Source organism: Rhinolophus sinicus, linkage group LG13, assembly GCF_036562045.2.
Source record: "Rhinolophus sinicus isolate RSC01 linkage group LG13, ASM3656204v1, whole genome shotgun sequence".
Classification (NCBI taxonomy): Eukaryota; Metazoa; Chordata; class Mammalia; order Chiroptera; family Rhinolophidae; genus Rhinolophus; species Rhinolophus sinicus.
Window position 1 is genome coordinate 61,504,130 of NC_133762.1, and position 21,317 is coordinate 61,525,446.

At 46.4% G+C, this 21,317-nt stretch overlaps 1 protein-coding gene across 1 annotated transcript in view; it reads right to left on the minus strand.

Annotated features, from left to right (window-relative positions):
• The window catches only part of PYGB (glycogen phosphorylase B), a 52,748-nt gene that overhangs the window by 3,135 nt on the left and 28,296 nt on the right, over positions 1-21,317 (minus strand). Inside the window, 9 exon segments of the mRNA XM_074317351.1 lie at positions 1,035-1,074; positions 1,077-1,168; positions 2,953-3,160; positions 4,957-5,098; positions 14,765-14,823; positions 18,228-18,375; positions 19,236-19,337; positions 19,999-20,107; positions 21,014-21,177. Coding sequence (XP_074173452.1) covers positions 1,035-1,074; positions 1,077-1,168; positions 2,953-3,160; positions 4,957-5,098; positions 14,765-14,823; positions 18,228-18,375; positions 19,236-19,337; positions 19,999-20,107; positions 21,014-21,177 — 1,064 coding nt within the window.

The window sequence follows — 21,317 nt, forward strand, 5'->3', positions numbered from 1 at the left end:
TCCAAGGTAAAGGGGCACAGATGGCAACAAGTTCTATGTGGCCATCTGTTCTCAGTTCTAACTGGGCCAAGAACTGGTTATATAGGAAAAGGATGCTCGGGACAAAACAAACAAACAAACAAAAAAACAACAATAACAAGATTTATGAATACAGAAATGCATTTTTGTTTACAATTGAGTGAGATACACGATTCATAAAATCATTAAAATTCTTTCCTTGATTACAAACCTCAGCCAGGGCCAAATTCCTAGCCCTAGTACCGGTGTGGTTACTATCTGGTCTGGCTGAAGCCAGCTGACAGCATTCATCAAAAAGAAACAAAACTAACCCAAAAGCAACGGAAAGTGGAATAGGGATCAATTCTCAGCATTCGCCAGACTCAACTTGTACCAACAGGGTAGAGCAAAGAATTATCACAGTGGCAAATGGTGCTGCCAACCTGTCCCAAGTTAGTAAGTCTGTAATTGAAGGTGAGTTATAACCATGTGTCTATTGCATTGTAATAAAACACTAACTACACTGCAATTTATGTCACAAGTTAACTTCATTTTAACCACTTTGTGTCACCATGGACCCACATTTACTGCAGGGTTATGCCCAACCCTGCCCTGCCTGCCTCCCAGAGGTTTCTGGAGCATCCTGCCCACACTCCCTCTACTGCTGTACAAGAGAAGGCACAGGAATCACCTCCAATCAGCTCCTTGTGACACCACTTCCTACTTGTCACACCCATCCAGATGGTCAGCTGGTGCTGGGAGCCTGAAGCTGGACCATGCAGCTGGCAATTCCCACCACTAGAGTCCCCCACAGCATGCCAAGCACCGCCAGAGGCCATTTCAAGCTCCAGTACTGGGTGTAATGAAACTTCTCCAGATGGGTGGTCTGAGGATCTGCCCATGGGCTACAGTTGGGGGAGGGTAGGAACAAGTCTCACCAAGGCCAACATTATGCAATTTTCAGCCCACCAGGGAGCCCCGTCTGTCTGAGCTGTTGGTGGGGAGGGATGTAGGGACCAAGGGGAGACCAGTCCCACCTGTCCTGGTTCAGCAGCATGTTGACAATGTCCTTGAAGCGTCTGGCTCCTTGGGAGAGAAGAAGCCACTGCTGACCTGGTCCACAGCCTGCCTCAGCTCGGGCAGACAGTCACGGTACTCTTGGGCATTGTACCTGTGGGGAGGTGGGTCAAGTCAGCTGCCAGCCCAGTGTCTCAAGGCAGGAGCCTCAGGGCAGGCGGTGGGCACACCGCTGGCCCGGCACTGCCCCAGGCTCCAGGCCTGTGAGGTCTGGCAAGGCAGCCACTGGCCATGTGGACTGCTGGGATCTGGAGAGGTTGTGAGGTGCTATGAGCACAAAATCAACCCCACCTGCTCCTTTTACTGTTTACAGAACTGTGGTCCCTGAGATGTACAATAGCATACATGGCTCCATAATATTCCCACAGGAGAGAGCTGCTCAAGAACTTGCAGTGCTGTGCATCCCCACCCTGCCCCCAACCTCTTCCCCCTCCCACCTCTGCCCCCAACCCCCTTCCCCTGTCCCTTCCGCCCCTATCCCCAAATCCCCTACCTCTACCCTCCACCCTCCCGCCCCCGTCCGCACCCTCCAGGACCCAACAGGCCTGTGGCCATCAGGAAGTCTGGGAAAAGAGGACATTTGGCAGATATGTACATCCCAGGACATGGGGATGGGGCAGAAAGAGCCCAAATGAGGGGGTCTGAAATGGGACATTGTGTGTGTGTTCTTAGGCTGATAAGTAAGGATGCAGTTCTGACTTTTAAGGTGACATTTAGGTTTTTACCTAGCTGGCGCCTGAGGCCTCACCAACTCCCCAGAGAGCTTTTAGGCAATTAGGCAACACTGTCTTTTCTTTTTAATTATTGTTCAGAATTAGGCCAAGGGCTTCTCAAGAGTGTCCAAGGCCATGAAAAACGAGGAAAGGCTAAGCAACTGTCAGACCAGAGAAGATGGGATCCTGGGACAGAAAATGACAAGACATTCATGGCAAATAAAGTATTGACTTTAAGGCCCACCCGGTGGCTCAGGTGGTTAGAGTACCCTGCTCCTAACGCCAGGTCGCCAGTTTGATTCCCACATGGGCCAGTGAGCTGCGCCCTGTACAGCTAAGAGTGTGAACAACAGCTCTCCCTGGAGCTGGGCTGCCATGAGCGGCCAGTGGCCAGCGTGAGTGGCAGGCAGCCATCGTGAGCAGCCAGCAGCTGGCGAAAGCTGCCGTGAGCTGCCGACCAACGACTAGCAACCCTGGCAATGGAGTGCAAGGCTCATAATACCAGCATGGGCCAGGGAGCTGTGTGCGACACAACTAGACTGAGAAACAAAGGCTTAAACCAGAGTGTGGGGGGGAGGTGGAAGAAAGGGGAAAAGGGGAAAAAATGTATGGACTTTAATAAATAACATAATACTATTGGTTAATTAATTTTGACAATATTCCACACTAATTAGCAAGATGTAAGCAACAGGTGAAATTGGAACTCTCTGTACTGTCTTTGCAACTTTTCTATAAATCTAAAACTATTCCTAGACAAAAGGGTTAATTTACAAAATTAGGGCAGGAAATCTCGGCAGTGGATCAGCCTCAAATCCCCAAATAGGTCAAGAGTGATCAGAGCCCTGTCCGCAAGGGGTCCCCAGACAGAGACCAGGGCCTTCCACCCTTTTGAAAACACTTGGTCTGGACCCCTCAGACTGGGCCATGGAGAAGAAGCATAGAGCAGCCAGCTCCTGCCCAAACTGGTCTCCTTGGACAGCATGCTTGGTGCTCTGGAAGTGAGCAGACAAGGCCAGTGTGCCGGCAGCCACACCTCACTCTCTGGGCAGGGGTTCCCCTTGGCAAGCAGAGGCCTGGCCAGAGAGCCCTTTGAGGCTCTCCACAGGGCTCTGGGCAGTGCCCAGGATGCTGCCATGTCCTTGATGGCATAGGAGGAGACACACACTCCTTCTGGTCCAGGGCCTCAATGTCTTCTACCCGCAGACCAAAAATGAAGAGGTTCTTAGCTCTGGCTTCCTCAGCCATCTCCACGTTGGCACCATCCATGGTACCGATGGTGAGGGCACCGTTGAGCATGAACTTCATGTTGCCTGTGCCGGAGGCCTCAGTGCCCACGGTGGAGATCTGCTGTGAGAGGTCAGCAGCGGGAATCACTGGATGGGGCGGGGTGAGGGGCACAAAAAGCCATGTTAGCCACCAACCGCTCACAGCATGAGCCATGGGAAGGCAACAAACACTGCTCCTTCCTCCTGGCCTGCAGCTGGTGCTCACTCCAGGATGAACCAGAGCCCTGAAGGTAGCTGAGGCTAGGCATTGCCCACCCCACCTGTAAGGGATCTCCTTGATCCAGGGCAGCCTGAGGCAGAGGATCCACGAGGGGACTCCTGAGGAGAAGCCTTGCAGGTAGCAAAGGACCTTTGTTCTGGAAACTTCCAGGGACCAGGACCCAAACAAAGCCGGGTGGTGCCCCTGGTCCTGGCCTGTTGGTTTATCATTCCCCTTCATCCCAACACCACTTTTCTCTTATTCAATCAGCCCATAAGGCTCACCAGATCACTTCAACAGGAATATAGACTCAGGGAACCAGAGGACTAAAAAAGTGTGTGTGTGTTGGTGGGGGCAATTTCTTCGTGTTCACACAAATGGCCATGCAGCTTCTCCCAAGCATAGGTTCCCTGCGCCTTTCTGTTCCACGTGCCTTGGCATCCCTGCTCCCACATCCTCAGCTCATCTGTGGAGCTGATACTTTCCTAACCCAATGGCTGGCATTCAAGGCCAACAAGACCAGAGCCCAGCCCTTTTCCAAGGTCAAGCCTAGGTATTAGGATAAAGAGACATAGGTCTCTCAGTCCCAATGCAGGCACTCCCCATTAGCAGCATGACACAGCAAATGTGATGGCAGAAATATTGCCACAGCAAGTCCAAGAGCGGAGGGACAATGTAGGGGCTGTGGGAGTCCAACCCAGACTGGCCGCAGGCTGGACACCTTCAAGGTCAGTTCTAAAGAAACCCAAAAGCCTGCCCCAAATACCAGTAAGGGAGCTGTTCCAGGCAGCAAATGGCCATGTGTGAGAAGCTCAGTGAAGGACTAACCACACCAACTGAACCAGACACGGTTCGTGGCAATGGGGACCACAGGGATGGTTCTGATAATGGGCCGAGCTGGCAGGAGAGAGCCCAGTAACTTGCACATCTTTACTCACACAAGCCCAGGAAACAGCAAGTGGTCTGCGTGAACCACAGAGGGGCCTGCTACATGGTGTCAGAATTCCAGGCTCAGCTTTCCACCGTTTGATTGGACAGATGCTTCCCAGCCAGGATCCCCAGAAGAGGCCAGATCAGGATAGCCATGCTCTAAGGCACATTTAGCTGCAGGACCTTCTTTAGAACCTTCTCCTTGGAACACATCCTAGGCAAGTCTCCCCAAAGAGGAGTGGCCCTAGACTGAACTCTCAATAGAGCAGGGCGAGATGTCAGGCCCCGAGTTGCCCTTGGAAAGGACAAAAGAAACTGGTGCTGGCCCAGGTGAGAAGCAGGCAATGAATGCTCTTGAGAGTGAACAGGTGGTAATGAGCAGAAGCATCCTCTGGGGATCGGGAAGGGGAAGGGAAAAGGCAGATGCATGGAAGCATGTCCTGCCAGCAAGAGCAAGTCCAGCAGCAGAAAGGAAAAACTGAGAAGCCTAGGAGAGATGAAGGGGAAGAGACAATAAGATCAGGGCAGAAGCAAGAAAGTACAGAGACAAAGGATACCCAAGGTTGAGAGTAGTTCTCCGCACTTAAGTACATATAGAGAGCTCCCGAAAGCCTTTCAATGCTAGACTGAAGACCTCCTTTGGCTGGGGAGCCTAGTGTCCAGGGCAGAATTAACCCGTGACCAGCAATGACCACCCACATCGCGCCCAGGCAGGGACAGACTTTCTAGTCTAACATAGTCTCTCCAGAGGTACCTTTTTCAGCCAAGGACACTCAGTAGTTCCCTAGGAAGCTCACTGTGAGCTTGTCGCCCACAATTGGATCATGGTTGACGACATCACCGAGGGAGTGAACCAGCTCGATGATCATCTTGGCCACGTGGTGACCAGGAGCAGCCTGGACAGGGGCAGGGAGAGCCCAGCATGAACACACCTGCATTCAGTGGCACTGTTACTGGTTGCTGGACACACTGAGATCATGCCTAACTGAGCTGACTCCTTTTCATCAGGGAGGGGTGGCTTCCCAGAGGGGCTGAGGCCATGGCATTCCTGTGTGTCCTCCACACAGACTAGCAAACGGATTTGTGGCAGAAGAACTTGCAACCCTACCAGGTGTGATGTCCCACCTGCTCTCCCTCTGCTCTGACGGAGCACATCTCATGACAGCCACCTCACCATGTGCAAAAATCTGTCAGCTTCAAACTTGTTTCCTAATTCTGGTCAGTTTTCAGAAATGAAGAGCTAAAAAGAACAGGTCTATTAAAACTAACTACCAACTTAAAAGAAATACAGGGAAATAAGGAACATACTGGACCATGCAGGAAGGATGCAGTCAGGAAAAGCCCGCTGGGGAAGACACCCCCCCCACACACCAATTTCTATAACAAAACTAATTGCAGGGGGGCAGAAAAGAGCGACATGGAGAAGACCTACAAATGAAGAGATTTAAGAGACAGCCAGCAATCAACTATGCTAGCCATCTCCAGGGTCCTGATTCAAACAAATTGCTCAAAATATACGTGATTTTAATAACTAGGTGTGATGATGGTCTTGTGTGGTAGTGTTCAAGAGTCTGTATGTAGACCCATAGATCAATGGAACAGAATAGAGAGTCCAGAAATAAATCCATCCCTATATGGCCGTTTAATCTATGACAATGGAAGCAAGAATGTACGGTGGGGTAAAGACAGTCTATTCAATAAATGGTGCTGGGAAACTTGGACAGACACATGCAAAAAGATGAAGCTGGATCACCTCCTTACACCACATACAAAAATAAATTCAAAATGGCTTAAAGATTTAAATGTAAGATCTGAAACCATAAAATTCCTAGAAGAAAATATAGGAAGAAACTTCACAGACATTACCCGGAGTAAGATTTTTACTGATATATCCCTACGAGGAAGTAAGAGAAAAATAAACATGTGGGATTACATCAAACTAAAAAGCTTTTTCACAGCAAAGGAAACCATCAATAAAACAAAAAGGGATCCTACTGATTGGGAAAAGATATTTGCCAATGATATATCTGATAAGGGGTTAATATCACAAATTTATAAAAAACTCACTCAACTCAACTCCAAAAAAACAAACAACCCAATTAAAAAATGGGCAGAGGACATGAAGAGACATTTTTCTAAAAAGGACACACAGATGGCAAACAGACATATGAAGAAATGTTCAACCTCACTAACCATTAGAGAAATGCAAATAAAAACCACAATGAGATACCACCTCACCCCAGTCAGGATGGCTATCATCAATAAATCAACAAACAACAAGTGCTGGCGTGGATGCAGAGCAAAGGGATGCAGAGCAAAGGGTGCACTGTTGGTGGGAATGCAGATTGGTGCAGCCACTATGGAAAACAGTTTGGAGGTATCTCAAAAATCTGAAAATGGAACTACCTTATGATCCAGCAATCCCACTCCTAGGTATCTATCCGGAGAAATCCAAAACTCCAATTCAAAAATCTTTATGCACTCCTATGTTTATTGCAGCACTATACACAATAGCCAAGACCTGGAAACAACCGAAATGCCCATCAGTAGATGACTGGATTAAGAAACTGTGGTACATTTATACAATGGAGTATTACGCAGCCATAAAGAAGAAAGAAATCTTACCATTTGCAACAACATGGATGGACCTAGAGAACATTATGTTAAGTGAAATAAGTCAGAAAGAGAAAGACAAATACCATATGATCTCACTTATATGCGGAATCTAAAGAAAAGAATAAGTGAATGAACTAATCAGAAACAGTTTTGGAAACATGGAGGAAAAACAGAGGGTTGCTAGAGGGGCGGGGGGGTGGGGATAAGGGGAAGGTGAGAGGTTTTGGGAACGTACAGAGGGATAGTGGATGGGGGGAGGGGGGTTCACACAGTGTGAGGGATATAAATGATAAACGTCTAAGTTTTGCTTTGTCTTGTGCACCTGAAACTAATTTAATAAATAAATAAATAAATAAATAAATAAATAAATAAATAAATAAATAAAATAAAATGAAAAAAAAAAAAGAGTCTGTATGTACTGTGGTTTGGGGGAAAATATCACTGTGTGGACATGTGAAGTGCTGAGGGGTAAAGTGTTCTAGTGTCTGTGCTTTACTGAGAAACGGTCCAGCAGAAGTATAGCATTATGGATGTTCCACAATTCTTTCGACTTTTCTCTAGGCTTGAAATTTTTTTTTTTTTTAATTAAATTTATTGGGATGACAATTGTTAGTAAAATTACATAGATTTCAGGTGTACAATTCTGTATTACATCATCTATAAATCCCATTGTGTGTTCATCACCCAGAGTTAGTTCTCCTTCCATCACCATATATTCGATCCCCCTTACCCTCATCTCCCACCCCCACCCCTCGCCCCCCTTACCCTCTGGCAACCACTAAACTATTGTCTGTGTCTATGAGTTTCTGTTTCTCATTTGTTTGTCTTGTTCTTTTGTTGTTTTTGGTTTATATACCACATATCAGTGAAATCACATGGTTCTCTGCTTTTTCTGTCTGACTTGTTTCGCTCAGCATTACTCTCTCAAGATCCATCCATGTTGTCACAAATGTTCCTATATCATCTTTTCTTACTGCCGAATAGTATTCCATTGTGTATATATACCACAACTTCTTTATCCATTCATCTATCGAAGGACATTTTGGTTGTTTCCATGTCTTGGCCACCGTAAACAAAGCTGCAATGAACATTGGAGCACACGTGTCTTTATCTCTAAATGTTTTCAGATTTTTGGGTAGATACCCAGGAGAGGGATTGCTGGGTCATATGGCAATTCTAGTCTTAATTTTTGAGGAACCTCCACACTGCCTTCCATAACGGCTGCACCAGTCTGCATTCCCACCAACAGTGTATGAGGGTTCCTTTTTCTCCACAGCCTCTCCAACATTTGTTACTATATGTCTTGTTGATGATAGCCATTCTGACTGGGGTAGGTGATATCTCATTGTGGTTTTGATTTGCATTTCTCTGATGATTAGTGATGTTGAGCATTTTTTCATATGTCTATTTGCCATTTGTATGTCCTCTTTGGAGAAATGTCTCTTCAAGTCCTCTGCCCATTTTCAATTGGGTTGTTTGTTTTTTGTTGTTGAGTTGCATGAGTTCCTTGTATATTCTGGATACTAGCCCTTATCGGAGGCACTGTTTGCAAAAATCTTCTCCCATTCAGTTGGTGGCCTCTTTATTTTGTCAATGGTTTCTTTTGCTGTGCAGAAGCTTTTAAGTTTCATATAGTCCCATTCGTTTATTTTAGCTTTTACTTCCATTGCCTTTGGAGTCAAGTTCATAAAATGCTCTTTGAACCCAAGGTCCATAAGTTTAGTACCTATGTTTTCTTCTATGCAGTTTATTGTGTCAGGTCTTATGCTTAAGTCTTTGATCCATTTTGAATTAACTTTGGTACATGGTGACAAATAGCAGTCCAGTTTCATTCTTTTGCACGTGGCTATCCAATTCTCCCAGCACCATTTATTGAAGAGGCTGTCTTTGCTCCATTGTATGTTTTTAGCTTCTTTGTCAAAAATTATCTGTCCATATTTATGTGGTTTTATTTCTGGGTTCTCAATTCTATTCCATTGGTCTATGTGTCTCTTTTTCTGCCAATACCATGCTGTTTTGATTATTGTAGCCCTGTAGTACAAGCCAAGTCAGGAAGTGTGATACCTCCATTATTGTTCTTTTTTCTTAAGATTGCTTTGGCTATTCGGGGTCTTTTGTGGTTCCAAACAAATCTGATGACTTTTTGTTCTATTTCTTTAAAATATGCCATTGGGATTTTGATGGGGATTGCATTGAATCTGTATATTGCTTTGGGTAATATGGCCATTTTAACTATGTTGATTCTTCCAATCCATGAGCACGGAACGTCTTTCCATTTCTTTGTGTCTTCTTAAATTTCTTTCAAAAAAGTCTTATAGTTTTCAGCACATAGGTCTTTCACATCCTTGGTTAGGTTTATTCCTAGGTATTTTATTCTTTTTGCTGCAATTGCAAAAGGAATTGTTTTTTGTATTTCTTTTTCTGATATTTCATTGTTAGTATATAGGAAGGCAATGGACTTTTGTGCATTGATTTTGTATCTGGCAACTTTACTGTATTTGTTGATTGTTTCTAATAGCTTTTTGGTGGAGTCTTTAGGGTTTTCTATATATAGCATCATGTCATCTGCAAAGAGTGATAATTTACTTCTTCATTCCCAATTTGGATGCCTTTTATTTCTTTCTCTTGCCTGATTGCTCTGGCAAGGACTTCCAACACTATGTTGAAAAGCAGAGGTGATAGGGGACATCCCTGTCGTGTTCCTGAACGTAGAGCAAAGGGCTTAAGGTTTTTCTCCATTAATTATGAGATTAGCAGAGGGCTTGTCATATATGGCCTTTATTATGTTAAGGTATTTTCCTTCTATACCCATTTTATTAAGTGTTTTAATCATAAATGGATGTTGTATCTTGTCAAATGCTTTTTCTGCATCAATTGATATAATCATATGATTTTTGTCCTTTATTTTGTTTATGTGATGTATCACATTGATGGATTCGTATGTTGAACCATCCTTGTGCCCGAGGATGAACCCCACTTGGTCGTGATGAATAATCTTTTTAATGCATTGTTGTATTCGATTTGCTAGAATTTTATTTAGGATTTTTGCATCGGTATTCATCAGAGATATTGGTCTGTAGTTTTCTTTTTTGTGCTGTCCTTACCAGGTTTTGGTATCAGGGTAATGTTGGCCTCATAAAATGAGTTAGGGAGTACTGTCTCTTCTTCAATTTTTGGAAGAGTTTGTGCAGAATTGGTATTAGATCCTCTTTGAAGGTTTGGTAGAATTCACTAGTGAAGCCATCTGGTCCCGGACTTTTGCTTTTGGGAAGGTTTTGGATGACTGATTCAATTTAGTTACTGGTGATCGGTCTGTTTAGATTTTCCAGTTCTTCATGGTTCAGCCTTGGAAGGCTATATGTTTCTAAGAACTTGTCCATTTCTTCTAGGTTGTTGAATTTGGTGGCATATAGTCCTTCATAGTATTCTTGGATGATCCTTTGTATTTCTGTGGTGTCCGTGATAACTTCCCTTTTACGTTTCTGATTTTGTTAATCAGTGTCTTCTCTCTTTTATCTTAGTAAGTCTAGCCAAGGGTTTGTCAATTTTGTTAATCTTTTCAAAGAACCAGCTCTTTGTCACATTAATTTTTCTATTGTCTTTTTGTTCTCTATTTCATTTAGTTCTGCTCTAATTTTTGTTATTTCCTTTCTTCTGCTGACCTTGGGTTTTACTTGTTCTTCTTTTTCTAGTTCTTTAAGGTGTAACATGAGGTTATTTATTTGGGAGTTTTCTTGTTTCTTGAGATAGGCCTGTAATGAGATAAATTTCCCTCTTAAAACTGCTTTCGCTGCATCCCAAAAATTTTGGTAGGATGTATTTTCATTGTCATTTGTTTCTATGTATCTTTTGATCTCTCCTCTAATTTCTTCTTTGACCCAGTCCTTCTTTAAAAGTATGTTGTTTAATCTCCATGTATTTGTGTTTTTCCGTTTTTTTTTACAGTTGATATCCAATTTCAAAGCCTTGTGATCAGAGAATATGCATGGTATGATTTCAATCTTCTTAAATTTGTTGAGACTGATTTTATGTCCCAATATATGGTCTATCCTTGAGAATGTTCCATGTACACTAGAAAAGAATGTATAGTCTGATGTTTTAGGATGAAGTGCTCTATAAATGTCAATTATGTCCATTTCATCTCATGTGTCATTTAGGGCTACTATTTCGTTATTTATTTTCTGTTTGGATGATCTATCCATAGCTGTCAATGATGTGTTTAAGTCCCCTAGTATAATTGTGTTTTGGTAAATGTCTCCCTTTAGTTCTGTTAGTAGTTGCTTGGTGTATTTCGGTGCTCCCTGATTGGGGGCATAAATATTGATGACTGTTATTTCTTCTTGTTGTACAGTCCCCTTCACCATTATGAAATGTCCATCTTTGTCTCTTGTTATCTTTTTCACCTTGAAGTCTGTTTCATCTGATATCATTATGGCTACACCTGATTTTCTCTGGGTACCATTTGCTTGGAGTGTCAATTTCCACCCTTTCACTTTGAGTCTATGCTTGTCCTTGTAGCTGAGATGTGTCTCTTGGAGACAGCATATGGTTGGGTTTAGTTTTTTGATCCAATCTGCTACTCTGTGCCTTTTTATTGGTGAGTTCAGTCCATTTACATTTAGGGTGATTATTGATATGTGAGGATTTCCTGTCATTCTATCTTTAGTTTTCTGGTAAGGCTGTGTCTCCATTGTTTCTTTGCCTTTTGTTGTTGTCTATTATTTCTGTGTGGTGGTATTCTATGATGTTTCCCTCTGTTTCTTCTTTTATTTCAGTATATATTTCAATTCTGGATTTTTTTGAGTGGTTACCCTTAAGTTTATGTAAAAGAAAGTTTGATATTTAGAGTATTCCATTTTCTTCAGCACGCTTACTTTCTCCATTCCCATATTCGGTTCAGGCCTTTACTCTCCCCTTTTTGAGTTTTGGTTGCCACAAATTGTCCCTGTTGATGGTGGTCGAATAGCCTCCTTTAGTATTTCTTGTAGTGCAGGTCGTGTATTAGAAAATTCCCTCAGCTTCTGTATGTCTGGAAAGGTTTTGTTCCTCCTTCATATCTAAAGGATATCTTTGCTGGATATATTATTCTTGGCTCATGATTTCTCTCTTTCAATAGTTTGAATATTTGGTTCCACTCCTCCTGGCTTGTAGAGTTTCTGCTGAAAAATCTGATGATAATCTAATGGGCTTTCCTTTGTAAGTTACCGTCTTCTTTTCCCTGGCTGCCTTGAGGATTCTTTCTTTGTCGTTGATTTTAGACAGCTTCAATACAATGTGCCTTGGAGAAGGCCTGTTGGGATTGAGGTAACTAGGTGTTCTATTTGCTTCTTGGATTCGAGGGTCCAGTTCTGTCCACAAATTTGGGAAGTTCTCATCGACAATTTGTTTGAATATATTCTCTGTTCCTTCTCTCTTTCTTCTCCTTCTGGTATGCCCATTATTCTTATATTGCTCTTTCTGATGGAGTCAGAAAGTTCTTGTAAGTTCTTTCATTTCTTTTAAGTCTCAAGTCTCTTTCTTCTTCTATCTGTGTCATTTCCAGGTTTCTATCTTCGATGTCACTGATTCTTTCCTCCATCTGGTCAACTCTACTACCTAAGCTGGTTATTTCATTCTTAATTTCTTCTATTGAGTTCTTAATCTCCAGAAATTCTATTTGGTTCTTTTTAAGATTTCAATCTCTTTCGTAAAATGCTCATGCTGTTCTTTGATTGAGTTTCTGAGTTCATTTAACTGCCTATCTGTGTTTTCTTGTATCTCGTTGAGTTTTTTCAGAACTGCAATCTTGAATTCTCTGTCATTTAAGTCACATATTTCTGTATCTTTAAGTGCCTTCTCTGGAGATTTTTCACTTTCTTTCTGAGCTATCTTGTTGCCTTGGTTATTCATGGCGATTACTGGTTTACTATTTCTCTTCCTAGACATCTACAGGAGTGACTTCTGCAATAGGTTGATAGAAAGCGGTCTTTCTTTTGTTTGCCAGTACTTGTTGGTAGAATGTTTTATTATTTCTCCAACTGCAACTTATTTTTCTTCTCCCACATGTTAGTGCTATGTTTTCTCTGCACTACTCTAGCTTCTCTCACAATGGGGGGATTCCCTGGGAGACGGGCTTCTCCTCTGTTAAAAGTTCGTCTAGGTCCCGGTGGGTATGTGGAGAGCTTTTGATGTTCCAAAGCTCTTCCAGCTCCTGATTCAGAGCCCGTATGTTTCAGCAGTTCTGTTTACTCCTGCAGGGATCCGCCCAGATAGGTGGGGTCAGGGGCGGGGTGAGTTGTGAGAGGTGGCCCAGAGCAATGGCGGTGACCACCACCACAGCCGGTCCTGCTTCCACAGCTCTCTCCCCTTTGCTGGAACTAGTTGGGCTGTGAATTTGTGTTTGCGGTCCACAGTTCACAAAACAGCAAATTTTCTGCTGTTTTGATCTCACACTGCTACTGTTCCACTTCTAGCACCGGGCAGGTGGGGGCGGGGCGAGCTCTGGGAGGGGAGGGAGGGGGCGGCTAGTCTCAGTGCCTAAGGCTTCCGTTCTCTGCTCGGCAGTGCGGGCTTAAACCACCGTTTACAGCCTTTTTCCCTCAGTCTTTTCTCCGAGGTCTCTGCCGTGAGCGTTGGGTTCAGCCGTGTTATATGCTGTCCCCTCAGCCCTGTGGAGCCCTGGCGGAGCCCTAGCAGTCCGAGTTCTTCCCTCTCCCGCAGCTGCGGTAGTTCCGGGAAGCAGCGAGCTCGGCGCACTGAGCGAGGTCTGCATGCTGCGCCCGCGCGGCTCCGTCTCCGTGCACTTCTCCCTTTCCTCCTCCCCCACTCGCGCGAATCTCCCACCTGTAGGTGATTTCAGTCGGTAGTGGGCCTCTTCGTCTTGCCTGTGTGCTGTGCAGGGAGTCCTTTGTGGAGTTTTTGTTGTTCGATTCTTTGTAAATTCCAGGGGAGCTTTACAGAGGCTCACCTCACGCCGCCATTTTTCCGGAAGTCGCTCTCCCCATTTTTTAATTGGATTAGGCTTGAAATTTTTAATAATTAGAATTTTTTTCACTGTTTGAAAGTCCGTATCTCTAAGATATACACATACATATTGAAATACTGACAAATGAAACTAAATGTTGTCTAGAATGTGCTTCAGAAGCAGCAGGAGTTGGAGGAGTGGACAGAGACCAAACAAGGTGGGAGTGTGCTGCTGTCTGAAGCTGGTGGGTTTACGGAGGGGTTGAACCTACTGTCCACCTTCATACATGCTCGAGTCGGAGCAGAAGACAGAGCCTGGCCCCACCTTGTGATGCCCCCCATAAAGAAGATGCGCCCCCGTGCAACTCACACTCTCTGATGACATCAGGCTGCTGGGAAAAAGTGGCAGAGAGTGGGACACTGACCCTAGAGTGCAGAGCGCAATGATGAGACCCAGCAATGCCTAAATAAGCTAGACTCCACAACAGCATGTCCAAAGCAAATGCACAGTAAATAAAATGAAATAAAGCCAGTCTGAGCTCAGACTGGGCTCACATCTGGTCAATGAAGCAGCCAGTGACCTGCGTCCTTTCAGCACATGAGTGGGGGGGTGGGGATGCAAGCTGGGGCCCCAAACCTGGGCATAGCATGAAGGGTGGTGGTTATTCAGAGAAAGAATGCCGTCCCATCAAATGAAGGGGCCAGCAAGCCACTGGGGGCTACCCTCGAGGCTGGGGACCCCCAATCCCATGTGCTGGGAAGGCAGGGGTCCTACCCAGCTCCCTCCTATTGCTGAGCTGATGAAGACTGAACCAACTCAGCCCATAGTCATACCTTGAGGCCCGGGAACCACTGGTATTCCATGTACATCGTGGCTCTGAGCCACTCTCAGTGTCCAGCCCAGTGGGCAACTGGTGCCCAAGTTGGAACACAGTGGCACTGCTGAAAAGCGTGGTGGTTTTTCCATTCCGGCCAAATATCAAGCAAAGAGGTCATTATCTCACCTTTCCCCCGATCATGACAGTTCTGGGCACAAAGACCTTGGCAGGGTCCTTCTTTATTCCTGCAGGACAAATAAGAGATTCGAGTGAAGCAACTAGAGCCATACAACCCCTGCCCTATTACACACCTTGGTGATCAGCAACTGCAGAGGTCAACCTTGACACAGGTGATAGGGTACAGCAACTGAGCCCCAAAACCCTCCAGGAAATCCCACTTACAGAAGGGGGACGAGGACCCTAGAGTTTGCACTTGTGTCCCAGGGTGGTGAGGAAGGCCAGGCAGGAGCAGACTCCTCCAAAGCCCCACAGAAAAAATTGCACCCCTGTTTACAGAACAGCCCAACACAGGAGCCTGCTTTGGATCTGGTCACCAGTACTCAAGGCCCTTGCACATAATGGGCACTCGAAAAAGAGGTGATCCCAGTACCATGGTAATGGCACTGTCAGTCTTCGAGGGTGACAGGTGAAACCCCCAGCCCCCCACTCCCGTCCTGATGCTCTCCTGCACAGGAGCAAACAGAGGATCAGCTACAATGGCAGCCTCACCTGCAGCCCCAGCCAACTGAGGTGTCCTCACCAGGCCACCAGTTTTCAATTTCAGTGTGTGTGAGAGGGGGTGTCTACTCAGAGGTGACAGGCAGCCTCAGACAGCATGCATCGGAGAGCCAGGAACAAGCCATAAGCAAAATAGAGTTGTGGCTTATCTTTAACTTCTGACTTCAGGTCCTAGTAGAAACATGGTTGTCCCTTACTTCTAAGTCGTCCCACTTCCAGAAATCAGACAAAATAACATGAAGTACAGAAAAAAATAAAAACACTAACTACATTTTCACCAAAAACTAGGGAAGAGGAAAAACATGCAAACTCCAGAACATGGAGCAAGTTCTGTCAGATCACGGGGGCAGAGGGCCGGAGTGGGGGGGTGGGCAGTGGGGTTGGGGGCAGGGCTGCAAATGCAAGGGTCTCGGGACCTGGCCTCCCCACAGGAGCTGTGAGCAAGGGAGACAGGGAAGGAGCCCTGGGGGGGGGGGGCAGGCAGGCTGACCTCATCAGCATGTCTCCTATAGGGAAACCTTGGGAGGAGGGTCTGACATCTTAGTGGGCAGAGGCACACAGGGGAGAAACCAGGGGAGCCAAGGTAGACTTGGAAGAGGCAGAGGAGATGCAGCCACCAGGCCTTGGGGAAGCCGGCAGCTGCCCTAAAGCTCCATGCAGCTCCTGCTTGTCATCATGGGCAGTGCAGTTCACTCATCTAGGAGTGATAAACATGAACACAGCTTCCCTACACACAAGGGAAAGCGGAACCAACTTTCCTGTGAGAATCTCCAACCTGTGACGACCATCAACATGGAAAGGGGACCACAGAGCCGAAACACAAGACTTCAGGAGAGGGCAGAACACAGGAGCACGTGAAATGAAAATTGGTAGAACACGGGAGCAAAAAGGCAGAACCACCACATGTAAATGCAGCCTGATTTCAGACGCCAAGAGGGAGTAAAGACTCACAGAAAGCATAGCAGACACACAGAGGATGGAAACAAGAGCAGAGAATCTAAGAAAAAAGGAAAGACGTCTAGAAATGTTCAGAGGGAAATCAATAGGCAAGAAGGTAGATAGAAGGAGAACCACCACTCCCCAACCCCCACCCCCCACACCTCGCTGGAGTCCCAGAAGAAGAAAACCAAAACAGTGGCTCCAACAAATGTTTTAAATATATTTCAAGAAAAATTCCTAGAAATACTGCAAGATGGCAATTATATTCAAAGAACGTCCTGAGCACCAGGAAAACTGACCCACAGCGGCCAGCATGCAGACACAGTGCAGTAAAATTAACACAGGCAATGTGACCAGCTCACTTATGATATGAGACCAAGACACACCAGAACCCACACTCTAGACAGAGGAGCACAGGACCTAAATGATGCTCAAGGAAAGAAAGTGAACTAAAAATGTCACCCTCCACTGTCCTTCACAATGAAAGGCTACAGATTGTTCTGAACAAGGAAGAACTTGGGGAGTGTGGTTCATGGGAGCAGTGTTGTGAACTAGAAGGAAATTCAGTCAGGACGGCTTTGCAAAAGGACTAGTGAGCACCAAATGTGTTCACCCGCAGACTAAGGCAAAAATCAAGTCAGGAATGAGGACAGCAGAGCACAGTGTCAATGTCGTATGCTCTAACCATGGAGAAAGCACCTGTATACACATGAGCACACATACTCACAGGCAAGGTCGGTGAATGAGGAGGAAATGAGCACGAGCCCCATACAGCCTCAACGGAACAGCTGGGGATCAAAGGGTGTAATTAATAGCTGACAATCCCTGCAGGAGGAGAGCATGATGGAAGTACAAAGGCACACACCAAAAGAAGTGACAAAGAAACTACTGATTGCAGGTGGGGCCACAGTGGGAAGAAGGAAGGGGCACCCAGTGATTTCACTGTTATTCACAAACTGGGTTCAAAGAGGGGACTCAGGAACACCACTGGGGAACTGATGAAAAAATGCAGAAAATCATGACTACAAAAGAAAAATATGGCAAAATAAGGCAAATAAAACAGAACAAGGTCTCCATGAACTGCTGTTTCTGGCCAGGGAAGCATGGTGAAGTGCCTCCCTCAGCCACTCACAGGAGGAGACTCACCTGCAGGCTTCTCTGAAGGTTCGGGGTCAGAAGCATCAGAAACACTCAAGCCTCAACACCATCTACCCTATTACTCAACTGTCTCACAGGGACTGCATTCCTCCACCTGACTGAGTCTTATTTATTTATAACAAGAGCTCTAATACTCTTGAGAGGAGCTTTCTATCTTGAAAAGAGTAATTTGTGGTTCTTCATTTTCAAAATAAATATTCACTTATTACATTACAAAACTTTAAAAATGAAGTTATTCTTTAAGGTTTTCTTATCATATTTGTAAACCTAGCAAATATTCATTTACTTTTAGAGGGTTTTTGATTCATATTTGCTCTCATATCTAAATGCTGCTTAAGTAATTTAAGGTACAAGTATAAATTTAATGTATACTATTTTGGTTTTTAGTAAGTATTCTTTTAATGCCTCCAATAAGTAAAATCTTTCCAAATAACTCAAGGCAAGTCTAATAAAGACAATAACTAAATTTAAAACAAAAGCTGAACTGAAACTAAAGCCTCGCCTTCGAGTCCCACGAAGCTCCCCCACACCGGGCCCCATGCTGACTACCTGGGGCTCCAGCTCAGATCCTGAAATTCCACGGCCCTTCTGAGGTGTTCAACTGTTTGCCTGCCTCATGTAGCTTGGGCCTGTACCCCAACCAGACTCGAGGCAGAGCTCACCTTCCAGTCCTTCGTAACTACTCAGGCACTGAGCACACAGAAAAACATAAAGATAATGCTTAAGATAAATGTGCGATCACACACAGGCCCCTCCCCACCTGCCTGCAAGGGAAACAGCCTGGGCTCTAGGACGAGCACTCCGGGGCTCTCACGGTTGTACAGGGTGACAACGCGCAGGCGGCTCTGCAGCTGCCGCGCATACACGTGGGTCCTCTTCACGTGTGCATCAAACATGGAAGAGAGGTGGATTCTCACCTGGCACTCCTTCTCCAGGAAAGCAGAGAACTCCAACTTGTTTTCCTAGGGAGAATAAAGGGAAAGGATGGCTGGACCATGGTTCACAGGAACGAACCCCACAAACTCCCCAAAGCCCAACTAATGCTTGGCTTTCCACCTGGGCTCAGAACATCTGTCAGAAACGTGGCAGGGAGGGGGCTCCCAGGATGTCTGCTGCTGCCCCAAGGAAGAACATGGAGACTGGAAGACCAGAGCTGAGGGGCTGAGGAGTGGTGGCCGTGTGAGGAGAAGTGAGGCAGCAGAAGTGTGACCCCGAGAGTGCATACGCACCACCAGCAGCAGAAATAAGTGGAAAATTAGACCAAAAAGCAAACCTGGAGAAAAGCAAAGGATAAGAAAAGCAGATTAAAGGAAAACTAGTCTGCATGGTATAAAAGGAGACAGATGAGAGCCGTCAAGGAGAGATGAGAGAGAGGATTTAGACTTCCAAATGATGGGCTCTTTCTGGGCATGGAGCAGAGGTAGGTGGGGGGCGGGGCACACGGTATCTCCCGATCAGTCCTCATTCTCCATCAAGGCGACCCCGTTCGGTCTGGACAGTCTCAGCGACCCCGGCCTGTGGAGCTGTGAGGCTGGCTAGTGGGGAGAGGCTCAGGTGCACAGCTCTGAATCAGCTTTTTTAGAGCTTCCCTCTGGACAGAACTTCGGGTGAAGGTATGCTCAAGGCTGCTCTGGGGGTCTGCACTCACCCACCCACACACCCACCTGTGTGCTGCGTGACCTGAGGTCAGTCAGGTTCTCACATGAAAACCTGCGTAGAGGGGGTAGACTTCGCAGCCCTGGGCCCCCTCACACCTGGAACAGTCAGGGACACAGTCCCACACGAGGTCTAGGCAGCAGGACGAGGCTGCATGTGGGCCTACCTGCTTGACTTTGGCCACGTCTCTGACGAGTGCCTCGTCATTGGCCAAGGGCAGCAGCTTCTTCTGTTGGCTCAGGTCAGTCAGGAAACCCTCCCCAATTACCTGGAGAATCATAGACATATGATTTCTCCCCATTTCAAGACCCATCCTGCCAGAGAATGTCCTCCTCCCATTTTGTCACCCATGCCTCTACTTTCAGCTACCTCCTACTCATTCTTCAGATCTCAGCTCCACTCTCTCTTCCCTGACACACACACAGCGGCAGTCAGGCAGTGTCCCCACGCAGGCCCTCACCCCAAGTACTGTACGCACAACTACCGGCTGTACCCTTGAGCCTAGCATACCCCCGGCATCTACGCGGCTCATTTCCTTCCTTCCTGAGTGAGCATATGAACAAGTCAACAAACTGCCATGTCTCTGGCTCACAAAACCTCTTCAGCTGTGGGCTATGGCTGCCATTCAGTCGGGTGGCCCTACCTCAGTCCTTCCGACAGTCCAGGACCTTGCTTCTGAACTCCCCCATAGGCCCCGGAGGTCACTGACTGACTGCCCAGTCTGGCTCAGCGCTCCCATGTCTAGGGATGGCAGTTGGACCCCCTCCTACTCCCACCTAGGAGCCACTGCTGGTCTACACACAAAGGAACAGATTGTTGCTTGTTCAGCGCCCACTGGTAACAGGCCTGACACCAGAAAGGCATTAGCTGTGGCTCTAACTGTGCCCACAGCAACCTGTGGACTCAAAGGCAGCGGGTCTCATCTCCACAATGGTGTCAGCCAGCCCTGGGTTACACAGGAGCAGCCACCGTCGGGGTGTGATACCATTCGTCTTATTCTGAAACTTCTCTGGTTCCAGCTCATAAAAATCCTTAAAGCTAAAACCACAGAAAATAGGCAAGTCACAAGTGCTGTGTTCTGAACAAGGTGAGCAAGAACATAAGAACCTTGTAAGGAAATCCCCTGGAAGCTCCTGAAGCTCAGTTTTCCTGTTTTGTTTTCTAAAGAACACAGAGCTGTCAGCATTACTGCACACTTTGAGAACAGTGGGCATGCAGCACATGCTTTTCAATGCACCCCACTTCCAGTCATGCAGCCTGGGGCTAACTATAACCACACAGGTATCGGGACTTGGCCATTTTCTAGAGTGATCGTGACAGTAGAGAAACCGGGGCTCAGTTTTTTCACCTGTAAAATGGGGAGCCTCACTAAGAAGTCTGCTGTGGGGATTAAAGCCCCCAGGCAGGCAGGCATTGGGAACACAGAAGCTTCCACATGGACAGACCTGGTGTAGGCCCACCTAGTGCTCACACAGGTGTGAGGATGGAAGGAACTCCAAGATCACATCCCACCAAGAGGGGACAGGAAGCACAAGATTTGACCTAAGAACTCCTTCAGTCTCACAGTGCCAAACCCCAGCCCATCACACCCTAACCTCTATCCTATCTAAGCCAGGATACTCATCCCCAGATACCGTGCTCATGGCACTTGGCCAGAGGCAAAGGACTCTAGGAGCAGAGGCTCTGCCTAGACAGACCAAGAACGCAAAACAACAAGAGGAGCCACTGGTAATGAGGAGACGGCTCAACTGCCCAACATCACCTGCCGACCAGTGTGCTTTGGACAGTTCACCCATTGCCCATGAGGGCAGCAAAATAATGGTGTGGAGCATGGGCCATATGCCTCAGCCACTGTGCATATGGGCAGCTGACAGTCCCTAGAGGCAGGTGTGAGGTCAGAAAGGAGGTAAGCCCTGGCTCAGGGCAGACGCCAGCTCCACTCACACTGAATGCTTCACAATCTCCGAGTGGATCCTCACCACACCATTGATAGCGTGGGACCCGATCACACACAGGTGGGCCGTGTTAATCCGCTTGCAGTCCCCTTCCTCAATCACAGACATCCTTCTTAGATGCTCCACATCCCCGGGGAACAGGGCAGCCACATGCTGTTCCCAAGACAGAGAGCTGTGAGCAGGAGAGCAGGAGGTCCCACGGTGGTCCAGGGGCTGCCTGTGGGAAGTTCTGTTTCTTTCAAGAAAATTCCAGGGCTGCTGCACCCGACCTGCACTCAAATACGCTGGACACA